A 23,537-nucleotide genomic window follows, 5' to 3' on the forward strand; every position below is an offset into this window, starting at 1 on the left:
AACGATGTTAGGATGAAACAGTCAGAGGTCACCAAGTGCAACATAGCTTCAGCGTGTAAATCAGCTAGAAAGATGTGTCGGCATCGAGTAATTGTCTCTGGCCCCCTCCCAGTTAGGGGGAGTGACGAGCTCTACAGCAGAGTCTCAGCACTCAATCGCTGGTTGAAAACTGTTTTCTGCCCCTCCCAAAAGATAGAATTTGTAGATAATTGGCCCTCTTTCTGGGACTCACCCACAAACAGGACCAAGCCTGACCTGCTGAGGAGTGACGGACTCCATCCTAGCTGGAGGGGTGCTCTCATCTTATCTACCAACATAGATAGGGCTCTAACTCCTCTAGCCCCACAATGAAATAGGGTGCAGGCCAGGCAGCAGGCTGTTAGCCAACCTGCCAGCTTAGTGGAGTCTGCCAATAGCACAGTCAGTGTAGTCAGCTCAGCCATACCCATTGAGACTGTGTCTGTGCCTCGACCTAGGTTGGGCAAAACTAAACATGGCGGTGTTCGCCTTAGCAATCTTATTAGGATAAAGACCTCCTCCATTCCTGCCATTATTGAAAGAGACCGTGATACCTCACATCTCAAAATAGGGTTACTTAATGTTAGATCCCTCACTTCAAAGGCAGTCATAGTCAATGAACTAATCACTGATCATAATCTTGATGTGATTGGCCTGACTGAAACATGGCTTAAGCCTGATGAATTTACTGTGTTAAATGAGGCCTCACCTCCTGGTTACACTAGTGACCATATCCCCCGTGCATCCCGCAAAGGCGGAGGTGTTGCTAACATTTACGATAGCAAATTTCAATTTACAAAAAAAAAAAATGGCGTTTTCGTCTTTTGAGCTTCTAGTCATGAAATCTATGCAGCCTACTCAATCACTTTTTATAGCTACTGTTTACAGGCCTCCTGGGCCATATACAGCGTTCCTCTCTGAGTTTCCTGAATTCCTATCAGACCTTGTAGTCATAGCAGATCATATTCTAATTTTTGGTGATTTTAATATTCACATGGAGAAGTCCACAGACCCACTCCAAAAGTCTTTCGGAGCCATCATCGACTCAGTGGGTTTTGTCCAACATGTCTCTGGACCTACTCACTGCCACAGTCATACTCTGGACCTAGTTTTGTCCCATGGAATAAATGTTGTAGATCTTAATGTTTTTCCACATAATCCTGGACTATCGGACCACCATTTTATTACGTTTGCAATCGCAACAAATAATCTGCTCAGACCCCAACCAAGGAGCATCAAAAGTCGTGCTATAAATTCTCAGACAACACAAAAATTCCTTGATGCCCTTCCAGACTCCTTCTGCCTACCCAAGGACGTCAGAGGACAAAAATCAGTTAACCACCTAACTGAGGAACTCAATTTAACCTTGCGCAATACCCTAGATGCAGTTGCACCCCTAAAAACGAAAAACATTTGTCATAAGAAACTAGCTCCCTGGTATACAGAAAATACCCGAGCTTTGAAGCAAGCTTCCAGGAAATTGGAACGGAAATGGCGCCACACCAAACTGGAAGTCTTCCGACTAGCTTGGAAAGACAGTACCGTGCAGTACCGAAGAGCCCTCACTGCTGCTCGATCATCCTACTTTTCCAACTTAATCGAGGAAAATAAGAACAATCCAAAATTTCTTTTTGATACTGTTGCGAAACTAACTAAAAAGCAGCATTCCCCAAGAGAGGATGGCTTTCACTTCAGCAGTAATAAATTCATGAACTTCTTTGAGGAAAAGATCATGACCATTAGAAAGCAAATTACGGACTCCTCTTTGAATCTGCGTATTCCTCCAGGGCTTAGCTGTCCTGGATCTGCACAGCTCTGCGAGGGCCTGGGATCGGGAGAGACACTTAAGTGTTTTAGTACTATATCTCTTGACACAATGATGAAAATAATCATGGCCTCTAAACCTTCAAGCTGCATACTGGATCCTATTCCTACTAAACTGCTGAAGGAGCTGCTTCCTGTGCTTGGCCCTCCTATGTTGAACATAATAAACAGCTCTCTATCCACCGGATGTGTACCAAACTCACTAAAAGTGGCAGTGATAAAGCCTCTCTTGAAAAAGCCAAACCTTGACCCGTAAAATATAAAAAACTATCGGCCTATATCGAATCTTCCATTCCTCTCAAAAATTTTAGAAAAAGCTGTTGCGCAGCAACTCACTGCCTTTCTGAAGACAAACAATGTATACGAAATGCTTCAGTCTGGTTTTAGACCCCATCATAGCACTGAGACTGCACTTGTGAAGGTGGTAAATGACCTTTTAATGGCGTCAGACCGAGGCTCTGCATCTGTCCTCGTGCTACTAGACCTTAGTGCTGCCTTTGACACCATCGATCACCATATTCTTTTGGAGAGACTGGAAACCCAAATTGGTCTACACGGACAAGTTCTGGCCTGGTTTAGATCTTACCTGTCGGAAAGATATCAGTTTGTCTCTGTGAATGGTCTGTCCTCTGACAAATCAACTGTACATTTCGGTGTTCCTCAAGGTTCCGTTTTAGGACCACTATTGTTTTCACTATATATTTTACCTCTTGGGGATGTTATTCGAAAACATAATGTTAACTTTCACTGCTATGCGGATGACACACAGCTGTACATTTCAATGAAACATGGTGAAGCCCCAAAATTGCCCTCGCTAGAAGCCTGTGTTTCAGACATAAGGAAGTGGATGGCTGAAAACGTTCTACTTTTAAACTCGGACAAAACAGAGATGCTTGTTCTAGGTCCCAAGAAACAAAGAGATCTTCTGTTAAATCTGACAATTCATCTTGATGGTTGTAAAGTCGTCTCAAATAAAACTGTGAAGGACCTCGGCGTTACTCTTGACCCTGATCTCTCTTTTGACGAACATATCAAGACTGTTTCAAGGACAGCTTTTTTCCATCTACGTAACATTGCAAAAATCAGAAATTTTCTGTCCAAAAATGATGCAGAAAAATTAATCCATGCATTTGTTACTTCTAGGTTAGACTACTGCAATGCTCTACTTTCCGGCTACCCGGATAAAGCACTAAATAAACTTCAGTTAGTGCTAAATACGGCTGCTAGAATCCTGACTAGAACCAAGAAATTTGATCATATTACTCCAGTGCTAGCTTCCCTACACTGGCTTCCTGTTAAGGCAAGGGCTGATTTCAAGGTTTTACTGTTAACCTATAAAGCGTTACATGGGCTTGCTCCTACCTATCTTTCCGAGTTGGTCCTGCCGTACATACCAATACGTACGCTACGGTCACAAGACGCAGGCCTCCTAATTGTCCCTCGAATTTCTAAGCAAACAGCGGGAGGCAGGGCTTTCTCCTATAGATCTCCATTTTTATGGAACAGTCTGCCTTCCCATGTGAGAGACGCAGACTCGGTCTCAACCTTTAAGTCTTTACTGAAGACTTATCTCTTCAGTAGGTCATATGATTGAGTGTAGTCTGGCCCAGGAGTGTGAAGGTGAACGGAAAGGCTCTGGAGCAACGAACCGCCCTTGCTGTCTCTGCCAGGCCGGTTCCCCTCTCTCCACTGGGATTCTCTGCCTCTAACCCTGTTACAGGGGCTGAGTCACTGGCTTGCTGGTGCTCTTTCATGCCGTCCCTAGGAGGGGTGCGTCACTTGAGTGGGTTGAGTTACTGACGTGATCTTCCTGTCTGGGTTGGCGCCCCCCCTTGGTTTGTGCTGTGGTGGAGACCTTTGTGGGCTATACTCGGCCTTGTCTCAGGATTGTAAGTTGGTGGTTGAGGATTTCCCTCTAGTGGTGCGGGGGCTGTGCTTTGGCAAAGTGGGTGGGGTTATATCCTTCCTGTTTGGCCCTGTCCGGGGGTTTCTTCGGATGGGGCCACAGTGTCTCCTGACCGCTCCTGTCTCAGCCTCCAGTATTTATGCTGCAGTAGTTTATGTGTCGGGGGGCTAGGGTCAGTTGGTTACCTGGAGTACTTCTCCTGTCTTATCCAGTGTCCTGTGTGAATTTAAGTATGCTCTCTCTAATTCTCTCGTTCTCTCTTTCTCTCTGAGAACCTGAGCCCTAGGACCATACGTCAGGACTACCGGGCATGATGACACCTTGCTGTCCCCAGTCCGCCTGGCCTTGCTGCTATTCCAGTTTCAACTGTTCTGCCTGCGGTTATGGAACCCCTACCTGTCCCAGACCTGCTGTTTTCAACTCTTAATGATCGGCTATGAAAAGCCAACTGAGATTTATTCCTGATTATTTTTTGACCATGCTTGTCATTTATGAACATTTTGAAAATCTTGGCTCTCTCTAATTTTCTCCTTCTCTCTTTCTTTCTCTCGGAGGACCTGGGCCCTAGGACCATGCGTCGGGACTGCCGCCCGTGGTGACTCCTTGCTGTCCCCAGTCCGCCTGGCCTTGCTGCTATTCCAGTTTCAGCTGTTCTGCCTGCGGTTATGGAACCGCCATCTGTCCCAGACCTGTTGTTTTTCAACTCTTGATGATCGGCTATGAAAAGCCAACTGAAAATTATTCATGATTATTATTTGACCATGCTTGTCACTTATGAACATTTTTGAACATCTTGGCATAGTTCTGTTATAATCTCCACCCGGCACAGCCAGAAGAGGACTGGCCACCCCTCATAGCCTGGTTCCTCTCTAGGTTTCTTCCTAGGTTTTGGCCTTTCTAGGGAGTTTTTCCTAGCCACCGTGCTTCTACACCTGCATTACTAGCTGTTTGGGGTTTTAGGCTGGGTGTCTGTACAGCACTTCGAGATATTAGCTGATGTACGAAGGGCTATATAAAATAAAATTGATTGATTGATTGATTGATTGATTGAAGAGTACAGATTATTGTTATACGTTTTAGAAAAATATAATTTATTGAGTAAAAGTATTTATTGGTTTCTTTTCATTTTGATAAGAAAATGCAATGAATTTAAGGTTATTTGTTGATATAAAAATCTAAATGTACAGATTTTAAGGTTTAAGATTTGGCCTGGGATGGAGTCGCGAGAAATTCTGACTGAAAAAATGGGATCCCGCTGAATTGTTTTAATAGCATTGCTCTAACCCTTTGAGCACTGAACATCACAGGAGGATGGTGAAGGGAGGACGGCTCATAATAATACCTGGAATGGAGAGAATGAAATGGTATTAAACACAAGGAAACCATGGAAACCATGTGTTTAATGGGTTTGACACCATTCCATTCAATCCGTTCAGCCCATCCTCTGATTTAGAGTGCCACCAGCCACCACTGCTGGGCTATTGAATCCATTAAAGATATGCTCCGGGAACTTTGGTGACTAGTAAATACTTTTTAAACCTCCCGCTTTGGGCCGGATGTGTCAATATGTAGTTCATACATGCATAATCTATGGGCAGATTACTGTCTTAAATTAGCCACGAAAGCAACTGTTTTCTGGAAGCTGTGCTGTGCCATTTACCCTACATTTTCCCCCCATGTGGGCCAGACCCTTAGCAAATCGAGTTTCAGCCAATGAGCTTCAGCCCTGCGCCATTTGAGTGACGCACACACAACAGAGCGAGAGAGAGAGAGAGAGCAATGACGTGGTGCACATATCTGCACATATGTGACATAGTACACCATTTTTGGGGACCACTTTTGGCTCGTGAGTGCTACTTTCAGAACTGCTGGATAAAAAGTATACAAAAGTACCGGAGAATCTCTTTAAGTGGCTTTTCTCCAGCGTGTCCTTGTCAGGTCCCTACTGGCAGATGGTGTCATGGAGAAGCTATCTGAGGAGGCATCTAGTCAGCTACCCATTAGGCTACAGTACTCTCCAGTCAGAGATGTTGGCGAGGACAGCCCTGTTACCGTACGACAGTAACGTTCAAAAGTGTTGGTTGGTTTGAATGTTTACATCAAACACTTTTAAATGTGGAAGTCATTTATATATTATAAAAACAATGTTTAGACATATCACTGCACAAATGGGGCAAATTTCAGTGGATGAGTTTATGTCTGCATCTCAAATGGGACACTATTCCCTTTATAGTGCACTATATTTGACCAGGGCCCAGGATACTATATAGGGAATAGGGTGCCATTTGGGATGCAGACCAAGTCTCTGAGAACATCTGATCTGACAGGACTATAAAAACCTATAAAGGTGAGGAGAGACTGGAGTGACTCACCAGGCATCAATATGTACAGCATGAAGTCCATTATACACAGCTTTGTGTGTGTTATGTTTAGCTAAAGACTAGGAGGTACAACAGGCGCCTTTAGATACACGTCTCCTTGGTAGGGGCCTTTCTGAGTCCTGACAGTGTTAAAGAGGCTGTGTAGTCCAACGTTAAGTTATACTGGGGATATCAACGAGCAGTCAGTGCATGGGAAACTCTGAAATAAACATCCTATTGTCCATCTAGAGCTCTGGTTAAAAACAGAGCAAAACATGAGGACTTGAAACAACCTGCTCGAAATCAAGTCAGAGTTAACAACCAGTTCTCAAAGGTTCCTATCCACTTCCTCCCGTATGATGCTGTCATTCCTACCCGCCCTTTGACTGACAGTCCAGTGTTATCTGACGTCAGACAACAGGGTCGTATTCATAAGGCTCTAAACGGAGGAAAACTGACTGAAACAGGGAGGGACTACCTGAACAGGGAGGGACTAGCTGAACAGGGAGGGACTAGCTGAACAGGGAGGGACTAGCTGAACAGGGAGGGACTAGCTGAACTGGGAGGGACTAGCTGAACTGGGAGGGACTAGCTGAACTGGGAGGGACTAGCTGAACAGGGAGGGACTAGCTGAACAGGGAGGGACTAGCTGAACAGGGAGGGACTAGCTGAACAGGGAGGGACTAGCTGAACAGGGAGGGACTAGCTGAACAGGGAGGGACTAGCTGAACTGGGAGGGACTAGCTGAACTGGGAGGGACTAGCTGCTGGGAACAGGGAGGGACTAGCTGAACAGGGAGGGACTAGCTGAACAGGGAGGGACTAGCTGAACAGGGAGGGACTAGCTGAACAGGGAGGGACTAGCTGAACAGGGAGGGAATAGCTGAACAGGGAGGGGCTAGCTGAACAGGGAGGGACAGGGAGGGACTAGCTGAACAGGGAGGGACTAGCTGAACAGGGAGGGATTAGCTGAACAGGGAGGGACTAGCTGAACTGGGAGGGACTAGCTGAACAGGGAGGGACTAGCTGAACAGGGAGGGACAAGCTGAACAGGGAGGGACTAGCTGAACAGGGAGGGACTAGCTGAACAGGGAGGGACTAGCTGAACAGGGAGGGACATGCTGAACTGGGAGGGACAGGGAGGGACTAGCTGAACTAGGAGGGACTAGCTGAACAGGGAGGGACTAGCTTAACAGGGAGGGACTAGCTGAACAGGGAGGGACTAGCTGAACAGGGAGGGACTAGCTGAACTGGGAGGGACTAGCTGAACAGGGAGGGACTAGCTGAACTGGGAGGGATTAGCTGAACAGGGAGGGACTAGCTGAACAGGGAGGGACTAGCTGAACAGGGAGGGACTAGCTGAACTGGGAGGGACTAGCTGAACTGGGAGGGACTAGCTGAACAGGGAGGGACTAGCTGAACAGGGAGGGACTAGCTGAACTGGGAGGGATTAGCTGAACAGGGAGGGACTAGCTGAACAGGGAGGGACTAGCTGAACAGGGAGGGACTAGCTGAACTGGGAGGGACTAGCTGAACTGGGAGGGACTAGCTGAACAGGGAGGGACTAGCTGAACAGGGAGGGACTAGCTGAACTGGGAGGGACTAGCTGAACAGGGAAGGACTAGCTGAACAGGGAGGGACTAGCTGAACAGGGAGGGACTAGCTGAACAGGGAGGGACTAGCTGAACTGGGAGGGACTAGCTGAACAGGGAGGGACTAGCTGAACAGGGAGGGACTAGCTGAACAGGGAGGGACTAGCTGAACTGGGAGGGACTAGCTGAACAGGGAGGGACTAGCTGAACAGGGAGGAACTAGCTGAACAGGGAGGGACTAGCTTAACAGGGAGGGACTAGCTGAACAGGGAGGGACTAGCTGAACAGGGAGGGACTAGCTGAACTGGGAGGGACTAGCTGAACAGGGAGGGACTAGCTGAACTGGGAGGGATTAGCTGAACAGGGAGGGACTAGCTGAACAGGGAGGGACTAGCTGAACAGGGAGGGACTAGCTGAACAGGGAGGGACTAGCTGAACAGGGAGGGACTAGCTGAACTGGGAGGGACTAGCTGAACAGGGAGGGACTAGCTGAACAGGGAGGGACTAGCTGAACTGGGAGGGACTAGCTGAACAGGGAAGGACTAGCTGAACAGGGAGGGACTAGCTGAACTGGGAGGGACTAGCTGAACTGGGAGGGACTAGCTGAACAGGGAGGGACTAGCTGAACAGGGAGGGACTAGCTGAACAGGGAGGGACTAGCTGAACAGGGAGGGACTAGCTGAACTGGGAGGGACTAGCTGAACAGGGAGGGACTAGCTGAACAGGGAGGGACTAGCTGAACAGGGAGGGACATGCTGAACTGGGAGGGACAGGGAGGGACTAGCTGAACTAGGAGGGACTAGCTGAACAGGGAGGGACTAGCTTAACAGGGAGGGACTAGCTGAACAGGGAGGGACTAGCTGAACAGGGAGGGACTAGCTGAACTGGGAGGGACTAGCTGAACAGGGAGGGACTAGCTGAACTGGGAGGGATTAGCTGAACAGGGAGGGACTAGCTGAACAGGGAGGGACTAGCTGAACAGGGAGGGACTAGCTGAACTGGGAGGGACTAGCTGAACTGGGAGGGACTAGCTGAACAGGGAGGGACTAGCTGAACAGGGAGGGACTAGCTGAACTGGGAGGGACTAGCTGAACAGGGAAGGACTAGCTGAACAGGGAGGGACTAGCTGAACAGGGAGGGACTAGCTGAACAGGGAGGGACTAGCTGAACTGGGAGGGACTAGCTGAACAGGGAGGGACTGGCTGAACAGGGAGGGACTAGCTGAACAGGGAGGGACTAGCTGAACTGGGAGGGACTAGCTGAACAGGGAGGGACTAGCTGAACAGGGAGGGACTAGCTGAACTGGGAGGGACAGGGAGGGACTAGCTGAACTAGGAGGGACTAGCTGAACAGGGAGGGACTAGCTTAACAGGGAGGGACTAGCTGAACAGGGAGGGACTAGCTGAACAGGGAGGGACTAGCTGAACTGGGAGGGACTAGCTGAACAGGGAGGGACTAGCTGAACAGGGAGGGACTAGCTGAACAGGGAAGGACTAGCTGAACAGGGAGGGACTAGCTGAACTGGGAGGGACTAGCTGAACTGGGAGGGACTAGCTGAACAGGGAGGGACTAGCTGAACAGGGAGGGACTAGCTGAACAGGGAGGGACTAGCTGAACAGGGAGGGACTAGCTGAACTGGGAGGGACTAGCTGAACAGGGAGGGACTAGCTGAACAGGGAGGGACTAGCTGAACAGGGAGGGACATGCTGAACTGGGAGGGACAGGGAGGGACTAGCTGAACAGGGAGGGACTAGCTTAACAGGGAGGGACTAGCTGAACAGGGAGGGACTAGCTGAACAGGGAGGGACTAGCTGAACTGGGAGGGACTAGCTGAACAGGGAGGGACTAGCTGAACAGGGAGGGACTAGCTGAACAGGGAGGGACTAGCTGAACTGGGAGGGACTAGCTGAACAGGGAGGGACTAGCTGAACAGGGAGGGACTAGCTGAACAGGGAGGGACTAGCTGAACAGGGAGGGACTAGCTGAACTGGGAGGGACTAGCTGAACAGGGAGGGACTAGCTGAATTGGGAGGGACTAGCTGAACAGGGAGGGACTAGCTGAACAGGGAGGGACTAGCTGAACATGGAGGGACTAGCTGAACAGGGAGGGACTAGCTGAACTGGGAGGGACTAGCTGAACAGGGAGGGACTAGCTGAACAGGGAGGGACTAGCTGAACAGGGAGGGACTAGCTGAACTGGGAGGGACTAGCTGAACAGGGAGGGACTAGCTGAATTGGGAGGGACTAGCTGAACAGGGAGGGACTAGCTGAACAGGGAGGGACTAGCTGAACAGGGAGGGACTAGCTGAACAGGGAGGGACTAGCTGAACAGGGAGGGACTAGCTGAACTGTGAGGGACTAGCTGAACAGGGAGGGACTAGCTGAACAGGGAGGGACTAGCTGAACATGGAGGGACTAGCTGAACATGGAGGGACTAGCTGAACAGGGAGGGACTAGCTGAACATGGAGGGACTAGCTGAACAGGGAGGGACTAGCTGAACAGGGAGGGACTAGCTGAACTGGGAGGGACTAGCTGAACTGGGAGGGACTAGCTGAACAGGGAGGGACTAGCTGAACAGGGAGGGACTAGCTGAACAGGGAGGGACTAGCTGAACAGGGAGGGACTAGCTGAACAGGGAGGGACTAGCTGAACAGGGAGGGACTAGCTGAACAGGGAGGGACTAGCTGAACAGGGAGGGACTAGCTGAACAGGGAGGGACTAGCTGAACAGGGAGGGACTAGCTGAACAGGGAGGAACTAGCTGAACAGGGAGGGACTAGCTGAACAGGGAGGAACTAGCTGAACAGGGAGGGACTAGCTGAACAGGGAGGGACTAGCTGAACAGGGAGGAACTAGCTGAACAGGGAGGGACTAGCTGAACAGGGAGGAACTAGCTGAACAGGGAGGGACTAGCTGAACAGGGAGGAACTAGCTGAACAGGGAGGAACTAGCTGAACAGGGAGGGACTAGCTGAACAGGGAGGAACTAGCTGAACAGGGAGGGACTAGCTGAACAGGGAGGAACTAGCTGAACAGGGAGGAACTAGCTGAACAGGGAGGGACTAGCTGAACAGGGAGGGACTAGCTGAACAGGGAGGAACTAGCTGAACAGGGAGGGACTAGCTGAACAGGGAGGGACTAGCTGAAAAGGGAGGGACTAGCTGAACAGGGAGGGACTAGCTGAACTAACCAATAAGAAGGGACTAGCGTTTTGGAACGGTGTGCCTGAGTGAATATGAGCCAGGCTTCTAATGTACCTGTATCTGCAGCATGGTGCTCTCTCCCTCCAGTCTCCTCTGGCAGGGAACCAGTTTCCTCCTGAGGTCTGTCTGTCTTCCTTCTTCCTTGGTGATCATCTGCAGGCAGCATGTCTCCTCCTCCAGCACCTGCATCTCTATGTTACCGTCTCTGATCAGGCCCTCCTGAACATTCACCTTCTCATAGAAAATACACATCTCCTCCTCACGCTCCAGCAACTGTACCCCTCTGTCAGAGAGAGAGAGAGAGAGAGATAGAGAGAGAGAGAGAGAGAGAGCGAGAGAGAGCGAGAGAGAGCGAGAGAGAGCGAGAGAGAGAGAGAGAGAGAGAGCGAGAGAGAGAGAGAGAGAGAGAGAGAGAGAGAGAGAGAGAGAGAGAGAGAGAGAGAGAGAGAGAGAGAGAGAGAGAGAGAGAGAGAGAGCGAGAGAGAGAGAGCGCGAGAGAGCGCGAGAGAGAGCGAGAGAGAGAGAGAGACAGAGAGAGACAGAGAGAGACAGAGAGAGAGCTATCAAACTGTAAAGTAGGGATGAGGATCGGTCAAATACCATCAGTAGCTGCCCAATCGCCCACATTGTTCAGCATCGTTGCCTGTAGTTAGTCGTAAGCAGTAGCTGTCTTTCCCTATCTGGTATGTAGAATCTTGGTTGGTGGTCGTGTGGACGGTGCAGACTGATCAACAGAAAGACAGACTCACCTGTCATTGTGGCTCTGCATGGCTGTGTTTTGTCTCTTCCTCATCTAACAGACAGACAGACTCACCTGTCATTGTGGCTCTGCATGGCTGTGTTTTGTCTCTTCCTCATCTAACAGACAGACAGACTCACCTGTCATTGCCTCTCTGCATGGCTGTGTTTTGTCTCTTCCTCATCTAACAGACAGACAGACTCACCTGTCATTGTGGCTCTGCATGGCTGTGTTTTGTCTCTTCCTCATCTAACAGACAGACTCACCTGTCATTGTGGCTCTGCATGGCCGTGTTTTGTCTCTTCCTCATCTAACAGACAGACAGACTCACCTGTCATTGTGGCTCTGCATGGCTGTGTTTTGTCTCTTCCTCATCTGACAGACAGACAGACTCACCTGTCATTGTGGCTCTGCATGGCTGTGTTTTGTCTCTTCCTCATCTAACAGACAGACTCACCTGTCATTGTGGCTCTGCATGGCCGTGTTTTGTCTCTTCCTCATCTAACAGACAGACAGACTCACCTGTCATTGTGGCTCTGCATGGCTGTGTTTTGTCTCTTCCTCATCTAACAGACAGACAGACTCACCTGTCATTGTGGCTCTGCATGGACGTGTTTTGTCTCTTCCTCATCTAACAGACAGACAGACAGACTCACCTGTCATTGTGGCTCTGCATGGCCGTGTTTTGTCTCTTCCTCATCTAACAGACAGACAGACTCACCTGTCATTGTGGCTCTGCATGGCTGTGTTTTGTCTCTTCCTCATCTAACAGACAGACAGACTCACCTGTCATTGTGGCTCTGCATGGCTGTGTTTTGTCTCTTCCTCATCTAACAGACAGACTCACCTGTCACTGTGGCTCTGCATGGCCGTGTTTTGTCTCTTCCTCATCTAACAGACAGACAGACTCACCTGTCATTGTGGCTCTGCATGGCTGTGTTTTGTCTCTTCCTCATCTAACAGACAGACTCACCTGTCATTGTGGCTCTGCATGGCTGTGTTTTGTCTCTTCCTCATCTAACAGACAGACAGACTCACCTGTCATTGTGGCTCTGCATGGCTGTGTTTTGTCTCTTCCTCATCTGACAGACAGACAGACTCACCTGTCATTGCCGCTCTGCATGGCTGTGTTTTGTCTCTTCCTCATCTAACAGACAGACAGACTCACCTGTCATTGTGGCTCTGCATGGCCATGTTTTGTCTCTTCCTCATCTGACAGACAGACTCACCTGTCATTGTGGCTCTGCATGGCTGTGTTTTGTCTCTTCCTCATCTAACAGACAGACTCACCTGTCACTGTGGCTCTGCATGGCCGTGTTTTGTCTCTTCCTCATCTAACAGACAGACAGACTCACCTGTCATTGTGGCTCTGCATGGCTGTGTTTTGTTTCTTCCTCATCTAACAGACAGACTCACCTGTCATTGTGGCTCTGCATGGACGTGTTTTGTCTCTTCCTCATCTAACAGACAGACAGACTCACCTGTCATTGTGGCTCTGCATGGCCGTGTTTTGTCTCTTCCTCATCTAACAGACAGACAGACTCACCTGTCATTGCCGCTCTGCATGGCTGTGTTTTGTCTCTTCCTCATCTAACAGACAGACAGACTCACCTGTCATTGTGGCTCTGCATGGCTGTGTTTTGTCTCTTCCTCATCTAACAGACAGACAGACTCACCTGTCATTGTGGCTCTGCATGGACGTGTTTTGTTTCTTCCTCATCTAACAGACAGACTCACCTGTCATTGTGGCTCTGCATGGCCGTGTTTTGTCTCTTCCTCATCTAACAGACAGACAGACTCACCTGTCATTGTGGCTCTGCATGGCTGTGTTTTGTCTCTTCCTCATCTAACAGACAGACAGACTCACCTGTCATTGTGGCTCTGCATGGCTGTGTTTTGTCTCTTCCTCATCTAACAGACAGACTCACCTGTCATTGCCGCTCTGCATGGCTGTGTTTTGTCTCTTCCTCATCTAACAGACAGACAGACTCACCTGTCATTGCCGCTCTGCATGGCTGTGTTTTGTCTCTTCCTCATCTAACAGACAGACAGACTCACCTGTCATTGTGGCTCTGCATGGCCATGTTTTGTCTCTTCCTCATCTGACAGACAGACTCACCTGTCATTGTGGCTCTGCATGGCTGTGTTTTGTCTCTTCCTCATCTAACAGACAGACTCACCTGTCACTGTGGCTCTGCATGGCCGTGTTTTGTCTCTTCCTCATCTAACAGACAGACAGACTCACCTGTCATTGTGGCTCTGCATGGCTGTGTTTTGTTTCTTCCTCATCTAACAGACAGACTCACCTGTCATTGTGGCTCTGCATGGACGTGTTTTGTCTCTTCCTCATCTAACAGACAGACAGACTCACCTGTCATTGTGGCTCTGCATGGCCGTGTTTTGTCTCTTCCTCATCTAACAGACAGACAGACTCACCTGTCATTGCCGCTCTGCATGGCTGTGTTTTGTCTCTTCCTCATCTAACAGACAGACAGACTCACCTGTCATTGTGCCTCTGCATGGCTGTGTTTTGTCTCTTCCTCATCTAACAGACAGACAGACTCACCTGTCATTGTGGCTCTGCATGGACGTGTTTTGTTTCTTCCTCATCTAACAGACAGACTCACCTGTCATTGTGGCTCTGCATGGCCGTGTTTTGTCTCTTCCTCATCTAACAGACAGACAGACTCACCTGTCATTGTGGCTCTGCATGGCCGTGTTTTGTCTCTTCCTCATCTAACAGACAGACAGACTCACCTGTCATTGTGGCTCTGCATGGCTGTGTTTTGTCTCTTCCTCATCTAACAGACAGACAGACTCACCTGTCATTGTGGCTCTGCATGGCTGTGTTTTGTCTCTTCCTCATCTAACAGACAGACTCACCTGTCATTGCCGCTTTGCATGGCTGTGTTTTGTCTCTTCCTCATCTAACAGACAGACAGACTCACCTGTCATTGTGGCTCTGCATGGCTGTGTTTTGTCTCTTCCTTATCTGACAGACAGACAGACTCACCTGTCATTGTGGCTCTGCATGGCTGTGTTTTGTCTCTTCCTCATCTAACAGACAGACTCACCTGTCATTGTGGCTCTGCATGGCTGTGTTTTGTCTCTTCCTCATCTAACAGACAGACAGACTCACCTGTCATTGTGGCTCTGCATGGCTGTGTTTTGTCTCTTCCTCATCTAACAGACAGACAGACTCACCTGTCATTGCCGCTCTGCATGGCTGTGTTTTGTCTCTTCCTCATCTAACAGACAGACAGACTCACCTGTCATTGTGGCTCTGCATGGCCATGTTTTGTCTATTCCTCATCTGACAGACAGACTCACCTGTCATTGTGGCTCTGCATGGCTGTGTTTTGTCTCTTCCTCATCTAACAGACAGACTCACCTGTCATTGTGGCTCTGCATGGCTGTGTTTTGTCTCTTCCTCATCTAACAGACAGACTCACCTGTCATTGTGGCTCTGCATGGCTGTGTTTTGTCTCTTCCTCATCTAACAGACAGACAGACTCACCTGTCATTGTGGCTCTGCATGGCTGTGTTTTGTCTCTTCCTCATCTAACAGACAGACAGACTCACCTGTCATTGTGGCTCTGCATGGCTGTGTTTTGTCTCTTCCTCATCTAACAGACAGACTCACCTGTCATTGTGGCTCTGCATGGCCGTGTTTTGTCTCTTCCTCATCTAACAGACAGACAGACTCACCTGTCATTGTGGCTCTGCATGGCCGTGTTTTGCCTCTTCCTCATCTAACAGACAGACTCACCTGTCATTGTGGCTCTGCATGGCTGTGTTTTGTCTCTTCCTCATCTAACAGACAGACTCACCTGTCATTGTGGCTCTGCATGGCCGTGTTTTGTCTCTTCCTCATCTGACAGACAGACTCACCTGTCATTGTGGCTCTGCATGGCCGTGTTTTGTCTCTTCCTCATCTAACAGACAGACAGACTCACCTGTCATTGTGGCTCTGCATGGCTGTGTTTTGTCTCTTCCTCATCTAACAGACAGACTCACCTGTCATTGTGGCTCTGCATGGCTGTGTTTTGTCTCTTCCTCATCTAACAGACAGACAGACTCACCTGTCATTGTGGCTCTGCATGGCTGTGTTTTGTCTCTTCCTCATCTAACAGACAGACAGACTCACCTGTCATTGTGGCTCTGCATGGCCGTGTTTTGCCTCTTCCTCATCTAACAGACAGACTCACCTGTCATTGTGGCTCTGCATGGCTGTGTTTTGTCTCTTCCTCATCTAACAGACAGACTCACCTGTCATTGTGGCTCTGCATGGCTGTGTTTTGTCTCTTCCTCATCTAACAGACAGACAGACTCACCTGTCATTGCCGCTCTGCATGGCTGTGTTTTGTCTCTTCCTCATCTAACAGACAGACAGACTCACCTGTCATTGTGGCTCTGCATGGCTGTGTTTTGTCTCTTCCTCATCTAACAGACAGACAGACAGACTCACCTGTCATTGTGGCTCTGCATGGCCGTGTTTTGTCTCTTCCTCATCTAACAGACAGACAGACTCACCTGTCATTGTGGCTCTGCATGGCTGTGTTTTGTCTCTTCCTCATCTAACAGACAGGCAGACTCACCTGTCATTGTGGCTCTGCATGGCTGTGTTCTGTCTCTTCCTCATCTAACAGACAGGCAGACTCACCTGTCATTGTGGCTCTGCATGGCTGTGTTTTGTCTCTTCCTCATCTAACAGACAGACAGACTCACCTGTCATTATGGCTCTGCATGGCCGTGTTTTGTCTCTTCCTCATCTAACAGACAGACTCACCTGTCATTGCGGATCTGCACGGCCGCGTCATGGCTCTTCCTCTTCGGACAGACAGGCAGACAAACAGACAGACTACCAGACTCACCTGTCATTGCGACTCTGCACGGCGTTGTCGTGGCTCTTCCTCATCTGTAGCAGGTTCTGTTCATGGTAGTTGATCATGTGGGTCAGCCGGCCCAGGTTCAGCTTCTGCTCTTCCCTCTTCTGTCTCATCTCATGAAGCACCTGGGTCACCTTGGAAATGGAATCAGAACAGAGGAACATCATAACCCTAACCCAGGTCACCTTGGAGATGGGATCAGAACAGAGGAACATCATAACACTAACCCAGGTCACCTTGGAGATGGGATCAGAACAGAGAAACATCATAACCCTAACCCAGGTCACCTTGGAGATGGGATCAGAACAGAGAAACATCATAACCCTAACCCAGGTCACCTTGGAGATGGGATCAGAACAGAGGAACATCATAACCCTAACCCAGGTCACCTTGGAGATGGGATCAGAACAGAGAAACATCATAACCCTAACCCAGGTCACCTTGGAGATGAGATCAGAACAGAGGAACATCATAACCCTAACCCAGGTCACCTTGGAGATGGGATCAGAACAGAGAAACATCATAACCCTAACCCAGGTCACCTTGGAGATGGGATCAGAACAGAGGAAAGTCATAACCCTAACCCAGGTCACCTTGGAGATGGGATCAGAACAGAGAAACATCATAACCCTAACCCAGGTCACCTTGGAGATGGGATCAGAACAGAGGAACATCATAACCCTAACCCAGGTCACCTTGGAGATGGGATCAGAACAGAGAAACATCATAACCCTAACCCAGGTCACCTTGGAGATGGGATCAGAAAAGAGGAACATCATGACCCTAACCCAGGTCACCTTGGAGATGGGATCAGAACAGAGGAACATCATAACCCTAACCCAGGTCACCTTGGAGATGGGATCAGAACAGAGGAACATCATAACACTAACCCAGGTCACCTTGGAGATGGGATCAGAACAGAGAAACATCATAACCCTAACCCAGGTCACCTTGGAGATGGGATCAGAACAGAGAAACATCATAACCATAACCCAGGTCACCTTGGAGATGGGATCAGAACAGAGGAACATCATAACTCTAACCCAGGTCACCTTGGAGATGGGATCAGAACAGAGAAACATCATAACCCTAACCCAGGTCACCTTGGAGATGGGATCAGAACAGAGAAACATCATAACCCTAACCCAGGTCACCTTGGAGATGGAATCAGAACAGAGAAACATCATAACCCTAACCCAGGTCACCTTGGAGATGGGATCAGAACAGAGAAACATCATAACCCTAACCCAGGTCACCTTGGAGATGGGATCAGAACAGAGGAACATCATAACCCTAACCCAGGTCACCTTGGAGATGGGATCAGAACAGAGGAACATCATAACCCTAACCCAGGTCACCTTGGAGATGGAATCAGAACAGAGAAACATCATAACCCTAACCCAGGTCACCTTGGAGATGGGATCAGAACAGAGGAACATCATAACCCTAACCCAGGTCACCTTGGAGATGGGATCAGAACAGAGAAACATCATAACCCTAACCCAGGTCACCTTGGAGATGGGATCAGAACAGAGAAACATCATAACCCTAACCCAGGTCACCTTGGAGATGGGATCAGAACAGAGGAACATCATAACCCTAACCCAGGTCACCTTGGAGATGGGATCAGAACAGAGAAACATCATAACCCTAACCCAGGTCACCTTGGAGATGGGATCAGAACAGAGAAACATCATAACCCTAACCCAGGTCACCTTGGAGATGGGATCAGAACAGAGAAACATCATAACCCTAACCCAGGTCACCTTGGAGATGGGATCAGAACAGAGAAACATCATAACCCTAACCCAGGTCACCTTGGAGATGGGGTCAGAACAGAGAAACATCATAACCCTAACCCAGGTCACCTTGGAGATGGGATCAGAACAGAGAAACATCATAACCCTAACCCAGGTCACCTTGGAGATGGGATCAGAACAGAGGAACATCATAACCCTAACCCAGGTCACCTTGGAGATGGGATCAGAACAGAGGAACATCATAACCCTAACCCAGGTCACCTTGGAGATGGGATCAGAACAGAGGAACATCATAACCCTAACCCATGTCACCTTGGAGATGGGATCAGAACAGAGAAACATCATAACCCTAACCCAGGTCACCTTGGAGATGGGATCAGAACAGAGGAACATCATAACTCTAACCCAGGTCACCTTGGAGATGGGATCAGAACAGAGAAACATCATAACCCTAACCCAGGTCACCTTGGAGATGGGATCAGAACAGAGAAACATCATAACCCTAACCCAGGTCACCTTGGAGATGGAATCAGAACAGAGAAACATCATAACCCTAACCCAGGTCACCTTGGAGATGGGATCAGAACAGAGAAACATCATAACCCTAACCCAGGTCACCTTGGAGATGGGATCAGAACAGAGGAACATCATAACCCTAACCCAGGTCACCTTGGAGATGGGATCAGAACAGAGGAACATCATAACCCTAACCCAGGTCACCTTGGAGATGGAATCAGAACAGAGAAACATCATAACCCTAACCCAGGTCACCTTGGAGATGGGATCAGAACAGAGGAACATCATAACCCTAACCCAGGTCACCTTGGAGATGGGATCAGAACAGAGAAACATCATAACCCTAACCCAGGTCACCTTGGAGATGGGATCAGAACAGAGAAACATCATAACCCTAACCCAGGTCACCTTGGAGATGGGATAAGAACAGAGAAACATCATAACCCTAACACAGGTCACCTTGGAGATGGGATCAGAACAGAGAAACATCATAACCCTAACCCAGGTCACCTTGGAGATGGGATCAGAACAGAGAAACATCATAACCCTAACCCAGGTCACCTTGGAGATGGGATCAGAACAGAGAAACATCATAACCCTAACCCAGGTCACCTTGGAGATGGGATCAGAACAGAGAAACATCATAATCCTAACCCAGGTCACCTTGTAGATGGGATCAGAACAGAGAAACATCATAACCCTAACCCAGGTCACCTTGGAGATGGGATCAGAACAGAGAAACATCATAACCCTAACCCAGGTCACCTTGGAGATGGGATCAGAACAGAGGAACATCATAACCCTAACCCAGGTCACCTTGGAGATGGGATCAGAACAGAGAAACATCATAACCCTAACCCAGGTCACCTTGGAGATGGGATCAGAACAGAGAAACATCATAACCCTAACCCAGGTCACCTTGGAGATGGGATCAGAACAGAGAAACATCATAACCCTAACCCAGGTCACCTTGGAGATGGGATCAGAACAGAGAAACATCATAACCCTAACCCAGGTCACCTTGGAGATGGGATCAGAACAGAGGAACATCATAACCCTAACCCAGGTCACCTTGGAGATGGGATCAGAACAGAGGAACATCATAACCCTAACCCATGTCACCTTGGAGATGGGATCAGAACAGAGAAACATCATAACCCTAACCCAGGTCACCTTGGAGATGGGATCAGAACAGAGGAACATCATAACCCTAACCCAGGTCACCTTGGAGATGGGATCAGAACAGAGGAACATCATAACCCTAACCCAGGTCACCTTGGAGATGGGATCAGAACAGAGGAACATCATAACCCTAACCCAGGTCACCTTGGAGATGGGATCAGGACAGAGGAACATCATAACCCTAACCCAGGTCACCTTGGAGATGGGATCAGAACAGAGGAACATCATAACCCTAACCCAGGTCACCTTGGAGATGGGATCAGGTCACCTTGGAGATGGGATCAGAACAGAGAAACATCATAACCCTAACCCAGGTCACCTTGGAGATGGGATCAGAACAGAGAAACATCATAACCCTAACCCAGGTCACCTTGGAGATGGAATCAGAACAGAGAAACATCATAACCCTAACCCAGGTCACCTTGGAGATGGGATCAGAACAGAGAAACATCATAACCCTAACCCAGGTCACCTTGGAGATGGGATCAGAACAGAGGAACATCATAACCCTAACCCAGGTCACCTTGGAGATGGGATCAGAACAGAGGAACATCATAACCCTAACCCAGGTCACCTTGGAGATGGAATCAGAACAGAGAAACATCATAACCCTAACCCAGGTCACCTTGGAGATGGGATCAGAACAGAGGAACATCATAACCCTAACCCAGGTCACCTTGGAGATGGGATCAGAACAGAGAAACATCATAACCCTAACCCAGGTCACCTTGGAGATGGGATCAGAACAGAGAAACATCATAACCCTAACCCAGGTCACCTTGGAGATGGGATAAGAACAGAGAAACATCATAACCCTAACACAGGTCACCTTGGAGATGGGATCAGAACAGAGAAACATCATAACCCTAACCCAGGTCACCTTGGAGATGGGATCAGAACAGAGAAACATCATAACCCTAACCCAGGTCACCTTGGAGATGGGATCAGAACAGAGAAACATCATAACCCTAACCCAGGTCACCTTGGAGATGGGATCAGAACAGAGAAACATCATAATCCTAACCCAGGTCACCTTGTAGATGGGATCAGAACAGAGGAACATCATAACCCTAACCCAGGTCACCTTGGAGATGGGATCAGAACAGAGAAACATCATAACCCTAACCCAGGTCACCTTGGAGATGGGATCAGAACAGAGGAACATCATAACCCTAACCCAGGTCACCTTGGAGATGGGATCAGAACAGAGAAACATCATAACCCTAACCCAGGTCACCTTGGAGATGGGATCAGAACAGAGAAACATCATAACCCTAACCCAGGTCACCTTGGAGATGGGATCAGAACAGAGAAACATCATAACCCTAACCCAGGTCACCTTGGAGATGGGATCAGAACAGAGAAACATCATAACCCTAACCCAGGTCACCTTGGAGATGGGATCAGAACAGAGGAACATCATAACCCTAACCCAGGTCACCTTGGAGATGGGATCAGAACAGAGGAACATCATAACCCTAACCCATGTCACCTTGGAGATGGGATCAGAACAGAGAAACATCATAACCCTAACCCAGGTCACCTTGGAGATGGGATCAGAACAGAGGAACATCATAACCCTAACCCAGGTCACCTTGGAGATGGGATCAGAACAGAGGAACATCATAACCCTAACCCAGGTCACCTTGGAGATGGGATCAGAACAGAGGAACATCATAACCCTAACCCAGGTCACCTTGGAGATGGGATCAGGACAGAGGAACATCATAACCCTAACCCAGGTCACCTTGGAGATGGGATCAGAACAGAGGAACATCATAACCCTAACCCAGGTCACCTTGGAGATGGGATCAGGTCACCTTGGAGATGGGATCAGAACAGAGAAACATCATAACCCTAACCCAGGTCACCTTGGAGATGGGATCAGAACAGAGAAACATCATAACCCTAACCCAGGTCACCTTGGAGATGGGATCAGAACAGAGAAACATCATAACCCTAACCCAGGTCACCTTGGAGATGGGATCAGAACAGAGGAACATCATAACCCTAACCCAGGTCACCTTGGAGATGGGATCAGAACAGAGAAACATCATAACCCTAACCCAGGTCACCTTGGAGATGGGATCAGAACAGAGGAACATCATAACCCTAACCCAGGTCACCTTGGAGATGGGATCAGAACAGAGGAACATCATAACCCTAACCCAGGTCACCTTGGAGATGGGATCAGAACAGAGGAACATCATAACCCTAACCCAGGTCACCTTGGAGATGGGATCAGAACAGAGAAACATCATAACCCTAACCCAGGTCACCTTGGAGATGGAATCAGAACAGAGAAACATCATAACCCTAACCCAGGTCACCTTGGAGATGGGATCAGAACAGAGAAACATCATAACCCTAACCCAGGTCACCTTGGAGATGGGATCAGAACAGAGAAACATCATAACCCTAACCCAGGTCACCTTGGAGATGGGATCAGAACAGAGAAACATCATAACCCTAACCCAGGTCACCTTGGAGATGGGATCAGAACAGAGAAACATCATAACCCTAACCCAGGTCACCTTGGAGATGGGATCAGAACAGAGGAACATCATAACCCTAACCCAGGTCACCTTGGAGATGGGATCAGAACAGAGGAACATCATAACCCTAACCCATGTCACCTTGGAGATGGGATCAGAACAGAGAAACATCATAACCCTAACCCAGGTCACCTTGGAGATGGGATCAGAACAGAGGAACATCATAACCCTAACCCAGGTCACCTTGGAGATGGGATCAGAACAGAGGAACATCATAACCCTAACCCAGGTCACCTTGGAGATGGGATCAGAACAGAGGAACATCATAACCCTAACCCAGGTCACCTTGGAGATGGGATCAGGACAGAGGAACATCATAACCCTAACCCAGGTCACCTTGGAGATGGGATCAGAACAGAGGAACATCATAACCCTAACCCAGGTCACCTTGGAGATGGGATCAGGTCACCTTGGAGATGGGATCAGAACAGAGAAACATCATAACCCTAACCCAGGTCACCTTGGAGATGGGATCAGAACAGAGAAACATCATAACCCTAACCCAGGTCACCTTGGAGATGGGATCAGAACAGAGAAACATCATAACCCTAACCCAGGTCACCTTGGAGATGGGATCAGAACAGAGGAACATCATAACCCTAACCCAGGTCACCTTGGAGATGGGATCAGAACAGAGAAACATCATAACCCTAACCCAGGTCACCTTGGAGATGGGATCAGAACAGAGGAACATCATAACCCTAACCCAGGTCACCTTGGAGATGGGATCAGAACAGAGAAACATCATAACCCTAACCCAGGTCACCTTGGAGATGGGATCAGAACAGAGAAACATCATAACACTAACCCAGGTCACCTTGGAGATGGAATCAGAACAGAGAAACATCATAACCCTAACCAGGTCACCTTGGAGATGGGATCAGAACAGAGGAACATCATAACCCTAACCCAGGTCACCTTGGAGATGGGATCAGAACAGAGAAACATCATAACCCTAACCCAGGTCACCTTGGAGATGGGATCAGAACAGAGAA

General features: G+C 48.8%; 1 protein-coding gene across 1 annotated transcript in view; it reads right to left on the bottom strand.

Annotated features, from left to right (window-relative positions):
* ccdc146 (coiled-coil domain containing 146) overlaps window positions 1–23,537 on the bottom strand; it is an 87,783-nt gene that overhangs the window by 13,933 nt on the left and 50,313 nt on the right. The window contains exons 15-16 of the mRNA XM_071331890.1: window positions 16,515–16,663; window positions 10,956–11,184 (exon numbers count right to left, since the gene is read on the bottom strand). Coding sequence (XP_071187991.1) covers window positions 10,956–11,184; window positions 16,515–16,663 — 378 coding nt within the window. The remainder of the gene's footprint in view (window positions 1–10,955; window positions 11,185–16,514; window positions 16,664–23,537) is intronic.

The sequence above is a fragment of the Salvelinus alpinus genome, chromosome 11 (assembly GCF_045679555.1).
Source record: "Salvelinus alpinus chromosome 11, SLU_Salpinus.1, whole genome shotgun sequence".
Taxonomy (NCBI): Eukaryota; Metazoa; Chordata; class Actinopteri; order Salmoniformes; family Salmonidae; genus Salvelinus; species Salvelinus alpinus.